The 20,347-nt window shown below is 45.1% G+C and overlaps 1 protein-coding gene across 2 annotated transcripts in view; it reads right to left on the reverse strand.

Annotated features, from left to right (window-relative positions):
- Positions 1-19,057, reverse strand: part of RNF185 (ring finger protein 185) — a 31,647-nt gene extending 12,590 nt beyond the window's left edge. The window contains exons 1-2 of one of the 2 annotated variants that reach the window (XM_024566550.3): positions 18,919-19,057; positions 843-1,066 (exon numbers count right to left, since the gene is read on the reverse strand). In XM_024566550.3, the coding sequence (XP_024422318.1) occupies positions 843-1,018 (176 nt within the window). In that variant the 5' untranslated portion in view covers positions 1,019-1,066; positions 18,919-19,057. Of the gene's footprint in view, positions 1-842; positions 1,067-2,288; positions 2,837-18,918 lie in introns of those variants that run through there. The other variant, XM_024566551.3, reaches the window with a different exon arrangement.
- Positions 19,058-20,347: the final 1,290 nt, after the last annotated feature.

Genomic DNA, 20,347 nt, shown 5'->3' on the forward strand with positions numbered 1-20,347 from the left:
TTCACACCACTTCCCTGCTCAGAAACATCCAATAGCTACGTCCTATTCAGTCAAATCTCGGTTTGATAATCTGGCCAACCCCGCCCTTAACTATTCTAACACTCCTCAGTCCACAGCACCCATCCAGGGTGCTATTCAGGGCCTGGAGAGGCCTCAGGGTCTCAGATGAATTCAACAGTGCAATGCCTGACCCTAGAAACTGCCTGTCTTGGGGTGACACTCTCTTTGTCTTACCTGGCATTCTCACCCTTATAATACTCCAATTCACCCTTCAAGGTCCAGCTCAAAGCCAAAAGGAGGAAAAAAAAAAAGATCTCAACATTCACCCAGATTCTCAGAGCTAAGAGGTGGTTCTGCAACCATGGAGGTTGGAATGGCCACTGACTCTGCCACTTCATTCTGGTATACTATGTAAAATATGATAACAGTATTAGCATCATAGCTAACACATAATATTTTACCACATGCTATGTGCCTTTTACATATTTCAAGTCATTTAATGCTCACAAATAATCTTACAAAATGAGGGAGAATGTCAGTGCCTTGCCCAGAACCACCACACTGCCTCTCGGCTAGCACAGCAAGTGGCACAAAGTGCATGCTAACGAATCCTGTTATTACTTTAGAGATGGGAATATGAAGCCCAGGGTGGGGACAGGATTTGCCCCTAAGTCACTCGGCTCATCAGCAGCAGAGCTGGAATGAGAACCCAAGCCACCTGCCTTTGGGTCTCAGTGTATCAGGACCCAAAGTGTGTAGGGACCCTTCTCCAGGGCTGTCCCGGGCTACAAGCTTTCCAAGCTTGGCAGTTTGTCCTCCGGGGCGGTGGCAGGAATACTGACCAGAAGAGGTGGCCGCAGAGGCTGATGACGGCATCCTTGGCTGTGTCCAGGCAGATGTTGCACTCGAAGGTGCTGTCCTGCCCTCCGCTTTCGCCAGCACCGTTGCTGCTGCCGCTGGGTCCCCCAGCGCTGGAGTTCTCAGGGGACGCAGAGGCCGAGGGCCCCTTGCTTGCCATCCTTGGCTGTCAGCAAACTCTTGAGTGAAGATTCTCCCCAGGTAAATCCTAAAAGGCAGAGAGCCCTCGACTGTCCATGTCTGCAGCTCACTCCCCTGGCCTCCATGCCAGGACCCCCATTTTTTCTCAACTCCAGACATTCAGATTATGACCGAACCCCTGAGTAGACTTCCCAGGAGCTGCAGAGGATGACAGCCGTGGGGCACTACCCAGAGAGCAACGACTCAGGAACCGCCAATGAACACGGCCCAGAATTTACCGCACAAACTGCACCAACACAGAGCAGCCTTCAGATGACTCTCCCTAGCAACTGGGTCTCACTGTTCTTACATTCTCCCAGGATAACCACCCCAGGTGATAAATACACACTCAGTCAAATGGAACATTCACAGGCTGTGCCCTAACTTTTGTAGCCTCTATATTGGCAGGTGAATCCGCTCAGGCCAGTACGTTTGTGACTGGTATATGCCAGAATATAAAGACAACCCTGTCACTTTGAAAGATCAGGAAGCTAGGAAGGACCACAAATGCCATCTGGTCCAATGTCTTCTACGATGCAATCTTTGCACTCCCTCTGCCAGGGTAGAGTACCACCTGCCTTATGTCGTCTGAATTTGTCAACTTTTTAGCCTCAATACCTTTAAAAAGGAGGCTATGACACTGCTGGAAATAGAAAACCAGTGTGACTTAGCATAAGTGAAAAATGAATATAAACATAATGAAGGAAAATCTCTTATCCTCACACCACTTGAAACCATTTGGCATACTCACACCAAGCTTTGGGCAAAACATCTCTTTAGGAAACTGCGGCTCAAGACACCTCAGCGAGGTGACTAACGCGGAGCCGAGACTGGGACGCACCACACCAGTTTGTACCCGAAGCACTGTGCTACCAACGGGCCACGCTGGCCACCAAATGCTGGGGGAGACCGCTGTTCGCTACCTCCTCCCAATCAAAGAACCCGCCAGCAGTTGAACAAGGAGGGTAAGACCAACACCAAAGGATACTCAGAAATTCTCGGTGCAGATTAGGAATCTGTGAAGAACCTGATCTGGCCACCCTCCCCCCTCAGAAATTCCAAGGAGGAAATGCTAGCTGGCTGGCACAGAGAACCCAAGGCTTGGATGCTGGGTCCATTCAACAGGTGGTTTGGGGAACCTCCCTTTTTCTCTCTGGGCCACAGCTGTCTGTAAACTGAGGCACTGGACTACGTGGTCTCATGGGTGCCAGTTTTCAGCTCCAAAACTGTGCCACTGAGGGTCATCTTACCCACTCTCTCTGAAGCAGATGGTTCCGCAGCAAGGCTGAAGCACCAGAAGATCACCCAGACTCCGGCTTCCAAAGTACGAGGAGGCAAGGACCAAAAATCCAGTCCTCTCAGGCCAAGAAGCCCTCCTATGCACCACTGACTCAGAACTCTGGACTCACGAGCATCCCTCACCATGACAGCGGCTCAGTGACTTGAGCAGGGAGACGAAACCGGCTCGCGGCCACCTTTTCACTCAGTTACATCATTTTACATAATGTCCCAGAAGGGCAGCTAGTTGGCTGCCGGCAGCCTCAGGGCCTTGCTGGCCTTGGCTCCGAGAGCTTCCCCATATCCCGAGCTTCCTCCTTTCTGTACACAGAATGAAGCCTGCTTGTGAGAACCACATTATTGCCCTTCTCTGTCAGTCTAGCTCAAGTACTGGACACATGTGTTTCTTTTCTTTTATGCCTTCGATTGATGCTTTATTCCAGATGTCCACATACGACCATTTAAGTATCTCTCTTTTTAAACATTTTTTGGTTATTATCTTCATTGAGGTATAATTAACATTATATACATATGTTTCTCTAAAAAAAAAAAAAAACCCAAATGTTTAAAATGAAGGGTTATGGGTGTACAGACGAGAAAGACAAGCATAAAGTCAGGCTCATGGATCAATGTTAACGACACCCTTCTGATGTGACGCAGCTGGAAGCCCAGAGCTCCACCACGGACGCATTCTTGTCTCAAAGATAAAACACAGACTCTTACCGAGTCTTGAAGTGAATCACTCATTTACAGAAAATGGGGGCATAGAGGCAAGTGTCAAACAACTCCAGCAGGATGCAGTCCGCAAATCCAGAATGGGCGACAGGACAGATAACCCAAGTTCTCCAGAAAATAAATAGCATGGGAGGGATGTGAAGTTATAGATTGAAACTTGAGACATACCAACCACTGGCAGTGTGAGGGTCTCCAAATCAAACCAACTGTAAAAGACATTTGTGAGATGACAGATAAAAATTAGATTTAACCTGTGTATTAATTGATATGAGGAAGTATTATTTTATATTAACAATATTGTTGTATTAATAATTAATATTGTTGAGTATGAAAATGGTATTATGTAATGTTTTTGAAAAATTCTCAACTTCTAGAAATACTTAATGAAGGAATGATAAGATGTTTGGGATTCGCTTTAGAATACTCCAGGAGTGCCCTGGCTGGTGTGGCTCAGTGGATTGAGTGCCGGCCTGCGAACCAAAGGGTTGCCAGTTCGATTCCCAGTCAGAGAACATGCCTGGGTTGTGGGCCAGGTCCCCCATGGCCGGGGGGGGGGGGGGGGGGGGGGGGGGGGGGGGCGGGAGTGCAAGAGGCAACCACACCATTGATGCTTCTCTCTCTTTCTTCATCCCTTTCCCTCTCTCTAAGAATAAATAAATAGAATCTTTAAAATACTCCAGAAAAGTGAAAATAGAAAAAAATGAAATAAGAACAGGAAAGCTGACGGTTGTTGGAGCTGGACGGTGAATGGGAGTTCACTGTATTAGTTTATTTTTGTATGTGCATGTAAATTTACATAATAAAAGGCATTTTTTAAAAGGTCAGGTTGCAATAGTATGAGTATGAATGGGTAAAAGCTAAGTATACAAATGGGCGTATATATACGTACATGCCAAGAAAGTGTCTGCAAGGCACACACTAAACAGTCAACAATTATCTCTGAGATTATAAGGGCTAGGAACTTTGAATTTTATATTCTTATCCTATTCCAATGTTTTATGACAAATAGGTATTACTTTTACATTAACTTTTTCTTTGGAAACTATTTTCCATTGACCTTATTTCCATTCTGTTAAGAGTTTGTGGAAGACCAGCTTAAGACCACTCAGCGCTTGTTCCTACCCACTCCACGGCCTGTGCAGGGCGGGCTGCAGACCAGACTCTCACAGGAAAGTGCTGGGCAGGCACAGAGGGCACCTGCGTCAGCGACGTCAGGCTGAGCAGCAGTGAACTCGGGAGCCGAAGCAGCCCATCCTCCCTGAAGTCCCTCCGTGGTCACAGCCTTTTCAGCAGGGGCCTGCTCCTCCTTTTTAATCTCTTCAGGGTCTCAGACATCAAGGGCTGCAGACATTGTGGAAGTTTCCCTTTAAGTTACATGGGAACCAAGCACAACACAGTATGGGTCCCTCTCTGGGTAGCGTGGATGGTAACCATAACATTTTTAAAAAAGGAAACTATAAAATGTATGTATAATATTATATTTGTTACAATAATAATGAATATAAATATCAGTAAATGTCTTTAAAAATATGGAAGAACATACCAAACTGTTAATAGTGATTATCTAGGTATTGGTGGGGGTTTAGAGATAGTGACTTATACTTTGTAATGGCTCCCCACTTACAAAACCGACATTTTTATGTATATTAATTTTGAAATCAAACAGAAGAGTACATTTTAAGAATTTCCCCAATGTGCCCTGGCTGGTGTGGCTTGGTCTCCCTCTCTCCCTCCTCTCTCTCTAAAAGCAGTGAACGAATGTTCTCAGGTGAGGATAAAAGATAAAAGGCCTGACCAGTGTGGCTCGGTTGGGTGGACGTCACGCAGCAAAGTGAAAACTCGCAGTTTCAATTCCCACTCAGGGCACGTGCCTAAGCTGCGGGTTTAGTCCTGGTCAGAGTGTGTACGAGAGGCAACTGATCGCATCCATGTTTCTCTCCTTCCCTTCTCCCCTCTCTAAAAATAAATAAAGTTAAAAAAAAAAAAAGAAGAGGAAAAATGTCCCCAATGTTCCAGTTTTCCCCAATCCTGAAAAGCTCTGACTTCAAGTCCTGCCTCCACCATTGACTGGCACGTGGCTAGTCACTGACTGACAAGCCATACCTTGATGGCTTCAACAGTTTTTCTCACCTGAGAAGGGAGGGAGTCAGGGCTGCTAAGGTGGCCCAGTGAGATAACACAGTAACTTGCAGAGCCCACCAAGGTGGCAGGGGGCTGCTGCTGCTGGGGAGATGCACATACATGCCACTTACCCTGATCCACTGCCCTCTCCACTCCCTGGACCCAACAAAGCTCTTCATGCTGTGTACGCCTACAAATAGGCGTAAGGGGACAGTCAGGGTTAAGGGAGGTATCAGGCGGGAATGGCAAGGGGACAGTAACAGGTCAGCTCAGAGTTTGCAGCCAGCAGCAGCCTCGCAGCAGGCCAGGCACTGGAACAGGCTTGCATGTTCCAACTCTAGCCAGCTCACACACATCCCTCTCATCCTAATTCTTAGCAGACTGACCACATGGTCTCTACCTAGGCCATAGAGTCTCATCCTGGTAGGCACTCAAGTATTTGCTGAGTGGGTGCAGATATGCATGACTAGTCTTGGTCAACTCCCAGGCCAGCTGCTCACCCATCCCTGGAGCCTCCTGTCCTCAACTCCTCCCTACCCTCAAGCACAGGAAACTCACCACACCAGAGCAGCATGGAAGAAATGAGCAGCCTTCCCTGGAGAGTGTCCATTGAGCACCTGTGCAACAACAAAATCTGGCTACATCCTAATGAGTCCAGCAGGGCTAGGACAGTGGATCAGAGGACTGATGGCCCCGGTCAGCTTAGGAAGTGGACAGAGTAAAAGGGAAGCAGGCCCTGAGCACGCCTGAGCTGCCACCCTACTAAAATTTTTTGCTGGTCTCTGTAGAGACCTACGGACTTGGACCTGACCACATAGAGACCTTGTTGTGGCTGGTTCTGTGCCGCTGTCCCAATCCTGACCATTCTTCACTCCTGATTTGAATCCACTTTCTAGTTTTAAAAATACACCCATACCTTTTACCACTTCTGACCCTCATTCCATTTTACAGAGTAGGACATTAGCCCAGCTGGGTTAGGGGACTTGTCCAAGGCCAGGTCATCATAGAGCGCCAAATTCAGACCTCCCATCACAACATCAGCATTCTTTTCACTTGTACAGGTTACCCTTTAATATGCAGCTTTACAAAATTAAATACCTGGTTTTCTGTTTTCCCTCAACTTCATTGTGCAATGCTGTAATTTCTGTGTTCTTTGAAGTGAGTGCAAAACAAGCCACTCACCCATTTATGTATTCTACCAACAGAACTCTAGTACCAACTACATTCAAGGCCAGGGGTGGAGTGCCGGAGGGTCACAAGGAACAGCAAGGCCAAGTTGAAGCTCTGGAGTCTAGAACAGGAGCTAAGGAAGATACGTGGATGATTACAAGACTTCGTAACAGGGGGCTCCAACAAACTTGCCCAACTTTCCTAAACAAGACACCTTCTCAGAGATCTGGTTCTCAGATCCCCTCAAGGATTTAAACAGAATCTAGATCTAGATAGGGGCCAGTAATCTCTATCTTTAAATAAGTGTGCCTCATTCCTATTCCAGAGGATTCTCTGATGAAGGGCTTTGGAAATCCAGCTCTCAAACAGGGGATAACTACCAAAAGCACAAAGCAATACAGTATGAGTCTGGGAGAGACAGTAACCTCAGGGCCTGTCCTTCACATACATGACCCCTAACTACAGTCCTTAGGGACTCTGAAGAGGTCAGATACAATTGGAACGTGAGGGAAAGTCTGCTGAGATCTCAGACCACCCAGTACCTGGTCCATCAAGACAGTGCATACCAACAAGTTCGCACCTATGTTTGCAACACATTTCTAATGTGAGGTGTCCAGGGTGGCACGTGCGGTGCCAGCACTAAGGCAGATTTGCAACGCTTAACGATCCCTGAGGAACGCAGAGCCTAGAGGCTAAAGTGGACCAGCGAACCGACCCCACATCCTCACCCTATCACCTCCCCAGAGCTGGCCAGGCCCACCTCACGGGAACTGGGCAGGGAGAGAATGAAGAGATGCACACCCCTGAAGGAACCAACTCCATCTCATGAAGAAATCTTCAGGTTCTAGTGTACTGCAGATGGTCATAAGCTGCCTTCTCTGCCTCTTTTAAGAATTCCTGGACCAGGCTGTATAGAGGCATCTAGAAATGTTCTTTCTAGTTAGGAAGATTACAAATTTGAGTGATAAACAGCTGACATGATGCGAGAGGGGACCCAGCAGAGGTCTTGTTCTGTTGGGCAGCCGCTTGTTCATACACGCCGAGAACTGCGGTGTGCCTGAGCGTGTCTGCGCTGCTCACGAGGCTGCTGCTGGACCACGTGGCAGAGACGGGACCTGCATTCCGAGAATGTCTACATCACACTCACAGAAGGTTGGGGTGGGAAGAAATCCAAGTAAGATGATTGGAACTTGGAACACACAGAACCAGGCTCTCTGAGGTGTATGCAGAGTGTGTGAAGGCTGGGCTGCAGGAGAGGATGCGGAGAGAGCCCAGAGGACAGGTGGACAATCCACTGTGCCAAGTTCAGTGTGGCTGGAGCCCAGGGCACATACGGGGGTGGCAGGGCAGCAAGGGCTAGGACCGAGACGGGAAGACAGCCTTATGCCCTTCCTATCTGAGTGGGGACTAATGGGTCAGCTGTGCCTTCTTTTTCACATTTTCTTCCACTATTGCTGAATCAAAAGGGTTTCTGTTTGTTTTACTTTAAGCTTCAATGCTTTCTCTTAAAGCTTACCACGTTCCATAAGAAAGGGTGAGGTAGGATTTGAACGGCCCTGGCACAAGCTTAATGCTCCTCCAAGAGGCTGCTTTTCGTTACCCCTTATATCGCTGTTTTATCATAATGTTCTTTTAACTTTTTTACTTTTTACTTAGGGCTTTGTCCTTACAAACTAGCGTGGCACAGAAGAACTTGATGGCTTAGGTTGCGAATCAGTTCTGCCACTCTGTGACTTCAGACGCTCTTTTCTCTCTGAGCCTCTGTCTCACGCATACCCCCCTCCGCGGAAAGGTCTCTCACGGGGTGCACTGGAGTGTACTGTTTCTCTATACTCCCCACAGAGCTATGCCATCGGCAGGTGCTTGGTTAATCTGCGGAGTGAATGAGTCACGGCTTCCCTTTCTGAACGAGCACCGTTCCTGGAAGGCACGGTACATGAGACATCAGAACCGTGCATGAGGAAACCCAGAATGAGGCATACCTAACTTGAGCCAGGCCAAGTCAGCTTTTCTCCAAAAGTGGTAAAATCAGGAGGTACCTATTCTATTTACTATTACTATGGATAACATAAACTACGTTATTCTGCTCAACCCATTACGGGAATTATTTCATTTAATCTTTTCAGCGCACCTTTGAGGTAAGCACACGACACCATCGTTAGCATCCCCTGGCTCAGAGCAGTTAGGTCACCGGCCAGTCAGAGGCAAAGCTTCCCAACTCCCAAGCCAATGTGCTTAACAGACGGGACCTTAGTGATCTGTTCATGTGTCTGTCTCCTGAACTTGGATGCAGCTTCCAGGTGCTTTACTCAGCACAGGGCCAGGCACCTCACGAGCACCCCATAAATGTGTGTGGGTTGATGGATCTGATGCCCAGGAGTACTTAGCACTACACAATTCGATATGATTAAATTTAGCCAACTCTACTGGGGAACATCAGCATTCTAAAAGAAGAAGACAGTCTTCAGCGGTGTTTTTTCAGAACTGGAAATGTTACATAATTATTTTAGGAAAAATTTTTTAAGTAAGTATTGTCCCAAAGTTGAATGAAGAAAAATGATCACGGTTAAGGTTTTATCTATCCATCTATCTATCTATCTATCTATCTATCTATCTATCATCTATCTTAGAGAGAGGGGAAGGGACAGAGAAAGAAAGGGAGAGAGAAACATTAATGGGTTGCCTCAAATGCACCGCGTCCTGGGCACGTGCCCCAACAGGGAGTTGAACTGGCAGCCCTTTGCTTTGCAGGATGACATCTGACCAACTGAGCCACACCCGCCACAGCATCACAGAGTATTAATGATTCACTAAACTTACTCTAGTTAGATACCTCTTAGAGCCATAGCACAGTGCCTGGCAAAGTAAATGTTCGATAAATGTATGGGAATGAATGATTTGACAATTTCAAATCAAACCATTGTAACTGGGTAAAACCTTATATTAAAGAAAAGATCTTCAGACTGAACTGATCCCAGTTAATGGCTGTGGGTTTCCAGTGTAATACAGTGAAGGAACAATCTGGAACCAGAGGACCTAGTCTGACACTCTGCTCTGCTATTCGCTACGCCAGGATCTTCAAGTGCAAATGGGGTAGTTGTGTCTGCCCTTCCTTTGTTATCAGAAAAGTTTCAAAGTGACTCAGAGACAGACAGCAGTATGGCAGTTACCAGAGGGAAGGGGTGGGGAGGTAGGAAAGGGTAAAGGGGGCCAAATATATGGTGATTTTAAGTGCTGGGTACACAATGCAATATACAGATCATGTATCATAGAAATGTACACTTGAAACTTATACGACCCTATTAACCAAGGTCACCTCAGTAAATTTGAAAAAGAAAAAAAAGTTTCAAAATGAGAGTTTTGCTTTTGTTTTCACAGTCGGTAAATCCTTATTAATTCAGATTCTATAAAATCTCATTATTTCAGATTCTACCTGAGGCTGAACTAAAGGCATCTAAAATTCTCTGACAGTAGAGTATAAAAAGAAAATGAATAGCCCTGGCTGGTGTGGCCCAGTGGATTGAGTGCCAGCCTGCGAACCAAAGGGTGGCTGGTTCAACTCCTAGTCAGGGCACATGCCTGGGTTGTGGACTAGGTCCCCAGTAGGGGTGCACAAGGGGCAACCACACACTGATGTTTCTCTCCTTCCCTTCCCCTCTCTAAAAATAAAGAAATAAATCTTAAAAAAAAAAAAAAAAGAATAAAGTGGAAAGATTCAGGAGAAATCTCCCTAAGAGTTTAATAATATCCAGTATATATTTCACAAAACCACGGCCTCACTTCTCCTACCAATAGGAGGCCCTGAGGAGGGTCATCAGGAGAACACGTATAAGGTAGACCAATCGTGGTCAAAAACAATAAAACCGCTCTGACCAGTGTGGTTCAGCCGGTTGGGCGTCATCCGGAAAGCAAACGGTTGCAAGTTAGATTCACAGTCAAGTCGGGGGGTGTGCAAGACGCAACTGACCCAATGTTTCTCTCACACATCGATGTTTCTCTCCCTCTTTCTCCTCCCTTCCCCTCTCTCTAAGAATAAATAAATAAAATCCTAAAATAATAGCCTTAAAATCTTAAAAATCAAGCCTTGGCAAGGTGGCTCAGTTGGTTAGAGCATTGCCCTGTACATCAAAAAGTTGCAGGTTCAATTCCTCATCAGGGCACGTACCTAGGTTGCAGGTTCGATCCCCAGTTGGGGCACTTACAGGAGGCAATCAATTGATGTTTCTCTCACACACTGATGTCTCTCTCTGTCTCTCTGTCTCTCTTTCTTTCCCTAAAATCAATTTTAAAAAATCCTTGGGTAAGAATTAAAAAATAATAATAAAACCAAAATAACACCATTTTGAATAATCTTTAATGTTGACTTTAACAAATCAAAATCAGGCTTCTGTTCAGAGCTACCTGATATTAATTGTTAGTGCAATTTAAAGACTGTTTTAAAGAAAACATTTAAAGAATTCCAATGGCAAAAATAAATCAGACAAGCTTCTCTGCCCCCAAGGAATCTAGTCAGAATTTGCTATTTTTTAAAAAAGCACCTCAAGCAGTAATTTCCCTGGGCTTTTGCCCAGGACCCACTCGCATATTCAGAGAGCTGTCCAACTTAAAAACCCCGTCATGCCCACACCACAAGGTGGTTCTGAGAAATAACTGGGGATGTGGGTAGTAGACAGCCAGAGACTACCACCGGGGTCAACACGGTGACTGGGCTCTGGGTGGGATGGAGAGACTACCACCGGAGACAACATGGTGACTGGGCTCAGGGTGGGATGGAGAGACTACCACTGGGTCAACACGGTGACTGGGCTCAGGGTGGGATGGAGAGACTACCACTGGGTCAACACGGTGACTGGGCTCAGGGTGGGATGGAGAGACTACCACTGGGTCAACACGGTGACTGGGCTCAGGGTGGGATGGAGAGACTACCACTGGGTCAACACGGTGACTGGGCTCAGGGTGGAGTGGACAGTCAGTCCCCTAGGCCATTTCCAAAGAAAAAGGCATGGCCTGCTACTTCTGATCTCTGCATGTCCTTAGGCCAGCTGGGGTACGAGCACGTCACCACGCTGGTGCTTTGTTTCCACTGCTCAGTGAAAGAGGAGACAGACCCATGTCACCTCTAGCTGAAGTCAAGCATACAGAGGAAGGGTCTATGACAGTCACACAGCACTTAGGGGCACCTGAGAATGTTAATCCAGAAGCCACTGGGTAGCTTCTTCCCTACTTTAAAAACTACACTTCTGGCAATGATTTCTTAGATATGATGATGCCAAAGGAACAGGCAACAAAAGAAAAAAAAAAAAGACAAATTAGACTTCATGAAAAGTAAAAAATTTTGTTCATTAAAAGACCATCAACAAAATAAAAAGGCAACTCACAGAATGGAAGACAATATTTCCAAATCATGTATCTGATGGATCAATAGCCAGAACACGTGGAGAACTCCTAAAATTCAACAACTAAAAATGAACAAAGGACGTGAATAGCCATTTTTCTGCAGATATATGAATGGCAAAAAATAACATGAAAGGATGCTGCTCAACATCGCTAATTATTAGGACAATGCTAATCAACACTACAGGGTATCACCGCACACCCGTCAGGATGGCTACTGACAGGGCTCCGGGACCCAATTCCAATGTGGGGTATGGGTGCCCCCCACCAACAACTACTTCTGGACGTCACCAGGGTGTCCACTAATTTAAGTCAGTCCTGACACTGCCAGAGACAAGCATCAGACTCCACAGGTTAAGGACTCAGCCTGACAAGACCGCCTGCCCGCCCCGACACCTCAGACACCTGCCGTGAGCCCCGGCTCCTGGCTGTGTTTCTGAGGACAAGCTACAATCAGAACACCGCCCGCAAGTCCAGGTTGCTACCTGTACTCCTCTGACTGACTGGCTATAATAAACCAGGGGCTCCAATGGCCACCTCCTTGGGTTCAACTCATTTGCTAGACAGACTTAAAGAACTCCAGAAAACCATTTACTCACTAGATTACCACTTATTACAAAGGATATTAAAGGATACAAATCAACAGCCGGATGAAGAGATACGTAGGGCGAGGTCCCAAACAAAGGAGCTTCTGTCCTCGTGAACTGGGGCCTGGCTTGAGGCCCAGCACCGTGGCACATGAAGGCATTATGGTTCCAAAATGTGGAAGCTTTCCTAAAAGAAGGGCCAATAAGCTGTCCTCTGGGGCTTTATGGAGGCTTCACTAGTCATCAGCCATTGGCAGATGAACTCAGTCTTCAGCCCCCCTCCCGTGCCTGGGGGTGGCAGGTGGATGGGACTGAAAGTTCCAACCCTGTAATCATTTGCTTGGCTCCATTGGTAAACAGCTCACATCCTCAGGAGCTTTCCATAAGTCACCTCATTAACATAACAAAAGACAACCCCTCGTACCCACCCCCCTATTTAGGAAATCTCAAGCATTTTGGGGAGTTGTGAGCCAGAAATTGTGGAAGACCAAACACTGGGTTGGCCCAAAAGTGTGTTTGGTTTTCCCGTAAGATGGCTCTAGTAGCACTTAGTTGTCTCTAACTTTATTCAAAATAATTTTGTTAAGACTGTATTGTGGCCCTGGCTGGTGTGGCTCAGTGGACTGCGTGCTGGCCTGCGAACCAGAGGGTTGCTGGTTCGATTCCCAGTCAGGGCACATGCCTGGGTTGCAGGGCCAGGTCCCCAGTGGGGGGTGCATGAGAGGCAACCACACATTGATGTTTCTCTCCCTCTCTTCCCCTCTCTCTAAAAATAAATAAATAAAATCTTTTAAAAAAATTTAAAAAAGGAAAGACTGTATTGTGACAGCTGTCATATTAGCATGCGTTTAAAAAAAGCATTAAAATTGGTGAATTTTTGTGTAGCCATTTTAATCTTGAGAATGGAAGGAAAAATGCAACATTCTTGGCATTTTATGCCTTATTATTTCCAGAAAGGTAAAAATGCAACTGAAACACAAAAAAAGATCTGTGCAGTGTATGGAGAGGTGCTGTGACTAATAAAACGTCAAAAGTGGTTTGCGAAGTTTTGTGCTGGGGATTTCTCGATGAACAATGCTCCACAGTTGTAGACCGGTTGAAGTTGATAGCGATCAAATCAAGACATTCATTGAGAACAATCAACGTTATACCACACGGGAGAGAGCTGACATACTCAAAATATCCAAATCAATAAAGTTATTGGTGAAAATGAAAAATGTCTTTTATTTTACAGAAAACACCATATGGGCTTTTTGGTCAACCCGTGATCTTCTAAATCACAGTGTTGCAACTACTATTAAGAAAAACAGAAAGAAAACCAGAAAATCACAAGCGTTGGTAAAGAGGCGGAGAAACTGGAACCCTTGTGCAGTTTTGGTGGGAACGTAAAATGGTGCTGCTGCTGTGGAAAACAGTACGGCGCTTCCTCAAAACATTAAAAATTGAGTTACCATATGATGCAGCAATTCTGCTTCTGGACATACACCCAAAAGAACTGAAAGTGGGGTCTCAAAGAGATATTTGTGCACCCATGTTATATATGCATTATTCACAATAGCCAAAATGCGGAAGCAACCCAAGTATCCATCACCAAATGAATGGATAAGCAAAACGTGGTATAGGCATACAATGGAGTATAATTCAGCCTTAAAACGAAAGAAAATTGTGACATAGGCTACACTATGCGTAAATCTTGAGGACATTATGCTAAGTCCTCAAGAAAATAAGCCACTCGCAAAAAGGCAAATACTGTGGGATCCACTTATGCGAGGTAGAGTAGTCAAAACCATAGACACAGAAAGCAGAATTGTGGGGGGAGGAGGCAATGGGGAGTTACTATTTAATGAGTAGATAGTTTCAGCTTTGCAAAAGAGCTCTGCAGAACTCTTGTTCTGGAGATGGACGGTGGTAATACACTAAATATCACTGAACTGTACACTTAGAAATGGTTAAGATAGTAAATTTTATGTCGTATGTGTTTTACTACAATGAGAAAAAGTGGTAGAAAATACCAACATTCCCACAAAAGGTCACCGGAGAGGCTGGCAAAAATACGGAGACATTAACATTAAAATGCTAACAGAAAGAAGCTATAGAACTGTAAAGTGAATGACTCCAGCCATTAAATATGCACTCAGTGAGGGAGAAATAAGGAGATACAGCAACTGTTAATGAAGGCTCTCTTTAGATACCGGCGCTAGAGATGACTGGGGTGTGTGAAGAAGGGAGCTTTTCTGTATTTTCCAAAATGTCTAAAATGAGCATCTATTGTTTTCACAGTTAAAATTACTGTTCTTTATTTTTTTAAAGTGTATGTTCAAGACGGTCTGGCTACAGCTAAATGCTGAGGTCAAGAGAGGCATGGGGGCTGGCAGTTCTGACACCACAGGCTCTGCCCAAGGCAACCACCATTCCCAGTGTTCCAAACCACCAGACCCCTCTGCTCCCTCCTCTGACCAAATACTAGAGTAGCTACCAAACGACCAGTAGAGTAGCTACTGGTCTTATCACATCATGGATCATGCTCTGGTACCTTTTACACTTGACCATGGCCATCCCAGCACTGCATAGTCAGTTGGGGTTGAGCCAAGCTCTGTATGGTCAGCATTTTCAAACGGACACCTTACGCTGTGCTTCAGCATGTCTAAATCCAACTCCATTCAGATCAGGGGATCTGCAACTCTTTGAACATTTACGTGCAAGACTGTACACGATGACAAATAATTCCATTACAAAATGGGCAAAGGGTATGAACAGATATATCTCCAAGGAAGATAAACAGATGGCCAACATGAACAGGAAAAGATGTTCAATATCATCAGTCATTAGGAAAATGCAAATAAAAACTACAATGAGATGCTGCTTCATTTGCACTAAAGTGGATATAAAAATAATTTTTAAAAAGGATGGTAACAAGTGTTAAAGAGGATGTAGAGAAAAGGAAAGAAACCCCAATATACATTGCTAATGGAGATGTAAGTGGGTACAGCTACTATGGAAAACAGTTTAGTGATTCCTCAAAAAGTTAAATGTGGAATTGCCGCGTGACCCAGCAATTCCACTCCTAGGGATACATATTGAGAGAACTGAAAATATGTCCCAAAACTTGTACATAAATTATCATAGCAGCACTGTTCACTATCACCAAAAGATGTACATAACCCAAATGACCAGAGAGTGCTGAATGGGAAAACAAAATGTGGTATATCCATACAATGGCATGTTATTTAGCAATAACACAGAATGAAGTACTGATATGTGCTACATGTAGATTGCTAGGGAATGGGAAGAGGGAGAACAGGGAATGACTGCTAATGTGTACAAGGTTTCTTTTAGGGGTGATGAAAATGTTTTGGACTTAAGATCGTGGTGATGGCCCCGGCTGGTGTGGCTCAGTGGATTGAGTGCGGGCCTGCGAACCAAAGGGTTGCTAGTTCAATTCCCAGTCAGGGCACATGCCTGGGTTGCGGGCCAGGTCCCTGGTGGGAAGCGTGTGAGAGGCAACCATACATTGATGTTTCTTTCCCTCCCTCTCTCCCTCTAAAAATAAATAAAATCTTCAAAAAAAGAAAGAAAGAAGACGGTGGTGACTGTTGCACAACTTTGTGAACGTACTAAAAAAAATACTGATGTGTACATTTTTAAATGGTGAATTTTATAATATGTAAGTTCTACCTAAAAGAGTTGAGGGACATTCTACAAAATAATTAGCCAGTCCTCTTCAAAAGTTTACAGTCACGAAAGACAAAAAAGACTGAGGAACAGTCTCAGATTAAGAGACACTAGGGAGAGCTGACAACTAAGTGCAATGTGGGAAATGGGATTAGGTCTAGGAACAGAAAAAGGACATTAGCGGGACAAGTGATAAAATCTGAATAAAGTCTACAGATTAGCTACTATTACTGTATTAACGTTAAATTTTTTGTTTAACTTTATTATGATTATGTAAAATGTTAACATTAGGGAAAGTTGGATGAAGAGGATACAGGAAGTCTGTGTATTCTTTTCACAAGTCTAAAATTATTTCAAAATAAGAAGCTTTACAAAGTGTACATGATGCAGGTCAGGGGCTGGCAGGGTCTTCTGTAAAGTGCCATGTAGTGACAACTTTAGACTTCATGGACTTCATGCTCTTTGGGGCAACGACTCAACTCTGCTGCCCAAGACAGTATATAAATTCACGAGTATGGCTATGTTCCAATAAAAACCTTACTTATGGACACTGGAATGTGATTTTCCTGTATCACAAAATATTCTTCTTCTCTTGATTTATTTCCCATCATTTAAAAATGTAAAAAACAGCCCCAGCTCCCCAGCCACGAGAAAACGGGCAGCGGGGTCTAATTTGGACCGTAGTCCACAGACTTCAGGTTCCTCCTGCTCTTGCTCAGAATTCGCCCATGTGTGTGCTTCAGGTTTTTTTTTTTTAAGTGCTTCCCATCAATTAAGTTTGGCAACACTAGATTAAACTAGGTTAGGCATATTCCTTTATTGCAGGATGTCTCGGTGCCTTTCAAGTGAGAAGCTCCAAAAAGGGATAATGATATGAAGCTTTTCCCAAACTTATTATTACCATAGAACACTTTTCGCAGAGGCATCTCTTCAGACTAGCGGCTTGAAAAGCAGAATGTAAATGCCGATTTGGTACTTTTTTTAAAAAGAAAAAGTTTTAAAAACACCACCACCACGTTAAAATTATTTTACCCAGCACCTGGATGATATCTGAAGAAGCATTTCACTAACTTTTTTCCTTTAATCCTAGGAAACACATGCAAGGCAGGAAGATAAACACAGACAGGAAGCCCTTTGGGGGGCGCGGGCTGGGAAGCGTGTCAGCAGAACTGGGTCATAATATGGAATCTTTGCTCCATTGGACAACGTAAGTATTCTAAAGCTAGGTTTTGGAAAAGAGATCTGCTTGGGGTTTTATAAATCACAAAATAAGGGGCTTTGATGTTTGACTAGAAAACTAGAGATACGCTAGAAGCTCTCTCTGAAGACTACCCGTGAGGAGGAACTGGCTAGTCAAGTTCGTACAAGGGCTGGTTGCCGGATGGAATGTTAGCTGACAGACTGCAAAAATTCTCCCGGTAGCCATACCATAGCCATACCATCCTTTCGGCACGGCGCTAGAAAGAGGATTAAAGAGGGATTTATGTGTAAGGAGGAAAGGCTAGCCTGACCAACCTCAAGGTGTGAACAACCCTACTGCATGAGACTCCTCACTTCTGGGATCCACAGCGTTCACTGGCTGCTTCTGATCAAACACAAAGTCTTCAGAGGCATTTCCAAGTTTTTCTATGAAAAGAAGCTACAAACGGATGGGCTGGGGACCCTACTTGGTTATTCATTCAACAATTTAAGGAGCCCTTATCATATGGGCCACTCCAAAGTCCTTGAAAAGGATAGTTCCCAGGACAACCAGGAAGAGATTACACAAGATATATGACATTCAGACCCAATGGCCTTACTCCCACAAGACGTAGGCTGGAAATGGCAAGAAGAGGGCAGAAAAAAGAAGTCGGTCAGCATCAAAAAGATTCAAAATAACTACTCAGAATCCGACGCTGTCAAGTTGGAAAGGGCTGCCATCTAATACCTGTATTCCTCCTTCAACAGGGGAGGTTCACTACCTTTGGAGGCAATTCCATTGCTGGTCACCTCTGGCCGGCATTAAATTCTTCTATTAAATCAAACTCTTGTCTTCCTGTAGAATCTACCTATTAGTCCTACTTCTGCTGCTTTCAAATCCAAAGATGAAGTGGAAGCCCTCTTCACAATAACTTTTTCAGTTTTTAAAGACAGTTCCCTTCATTTGCTCTTTTCTGAAATAAGCATCCGAATTCTTTCAAAGATCCTGAATAGGCTCCAGGTTCCTCAAAGCAAATCTAGTACTCAAAGCAGGAAAGCACTTCAGATCAGTTGGCTTCAAACATCGGGCAGTATGTAGAGGATCCCTGAGGCGTACGTTCAAAAGGCCGATTTCCCAGCTTCCAACCCAGATTCTAAAAACGAGGTCTTATTTGAGTCCCCATGGTAAAGCATGCATCTCCAGGGCATTTCAAAGCAGATGGTGTGAGAAGGGTAATTTGAGAAACACTGCCCTGTTTTACAAATGAGGAAACTGAGGCTCAGCCCAGGGATGGGATTTGGCCCAGAACGCACAACTGGTGGCGAAGTCTCAAACCTGGGTCCCTTACTCCCAAGCCCAATTCTGTTCATCAAACTTCCCAGCCTTGGCTTCTCCACTCGGGGTAAACTCATTAAAAGCACAGGAGAGGCGGCCTCGAGCGGGGGACAGAAAGAGTTAGAGTCCTTGCCTGAAAAGGAGAGCTCCGTGGGGAGCCTCTTCCTGTCTTCGGGCCTCGGTTTCCCCAAACTGTAATCACGGAACGGAAGACCACAATGCCAGTCCGATCCCTCTTCTGAAGCAAAGGTCTCGGGGCGTTGAAGCCAAGAATCAGGCGTGTTGTTTCTGCGACCCTGGACTCAGGTGTCGCAGCCCGTGGGCCCCGGGAAAGAGGAACCCGGTCCCCCGCCACTCAACCTCGATGGCCCCTACCTGACCCCCCATCCCCACCAGCCCCTCTCGTACCTGCCGCTGCTCAGCGAACGCCGCCGAGGCCGACCCACCCTCTCGGTCCGTCGACTGCTCCGCCAGGCTGTCGGCACAGTCAGCCTCCCCGGCGGGACCTCGGATCCCTCCTACGCGGACTCCGATCACCTGACGTAGAACCGCCCCTCTCTGAGATACTTCCGACCTCAACCGGAAAAGGTTGGTCCGCTGCGCGGTTCTCCGTGCCAAGTCCGACGCTCAAAGGTTCCGCCTGCGGGTAGGAAACGGAGGGACGTAGGGTCTAACTGACAGTTTTTCAAAGATCCTCGGTCAGGGCAGGGAAAACACCAGGTAAGCTTGGAACATCGTGTTGCATCAGAATGTAAGAATGGGAATCCGAATGATGGGAATGTGTCAGAGGACACAGGAACTAACTCGAAGGAGATCTACCGGCCAAATCAGGGCAATGTGAGCATCAATATAGGTAATGATAGCGAGTTTGACTAATTGAACAAAATGATAACCCATGAGTCTTTACTGATATAAATAAAGAAGTGGATACATAAATGGAAGAGAATGACAACTAACGAACATGATGGAGTTAGAAAATCAATCAGTGGTAAAACTAGACGAACACGATGTTTTACATAGTAAAATGGTCTCCCATGAATTACTGATAATTACAAAGAGAAAATAGTATTTCTACAGAGGTGTAACTTCTCTGAACAAGTGAATCAAAGTAATCAAAGTTAACATCGCCAGTTATAGATCAAGTAGAGATCATGGGCCTCCTGCTAAGGTGTACTGGGAAGGATACACCATCTCTTCTGTGACATTGATATCCAACATGCATAACACAAATCTCATGAGGAAGCATGAAATAAACCAGAATCGAGGGACACTCTACAAAATAACTGTCGGTATCACGAAAGACGTTTAAAGGCTGAGGAAGTGTTCTGGTATGTGATTCCAAATTGGATCCTGGAGGGGGGGAGGGGAGAGAGAATGGAGGTAATGGACAATATTGGGACTTGTGATGAAATTTGAATATGGATTGTGGATTAGAATGTTATATCAATGTTAAATTTTCTAAAATTGATCATTGTATTGTGGTTATGTTAAGAAAATGTCTTTGTTCTTAGGATAGTCACTGAAGTATTTAGGGGGGAAAGGGCACAATGTCTCCAACTTAATTTCAAAAAGATGCATATATTTTATATATAAAGAGAGACCTAGAGAATGCTCAAGGGAGAATGATTTAGCAAATAAGGCAAAATGTAAACAAATGGTGAGTCCAGGTTAAGGGCATATGGGAGTTCTTTGCATAATGTTTGCAATTTTTCTTTGAGTTTGAATTGATACAAAAATTAAAATTTACTCCCCACGTAGGGAAAGTGCCTGGGTCCTAGCCAATTCACTTATATTCATTTATGCGCTAGGCACTGGTGGTACAGTAAGAGGCGATTCA

The sequence above is a fragment of the Desmodus rotundus genome, chromosome 7 (assembly GCF_022682495.2).
Source record: "Desmodus rotundus isolate HL8 chromosome 7, HLdesRot8A.1, whole genome shotgun sequence".
Classification (NCBI taxonomy): domain Eukaryota; kingdom Metazoa; phylum Chordata; class Mammalia; order Chiroptera; family Phyllostomidae; genus Desmodus; species Desmodus rotundus.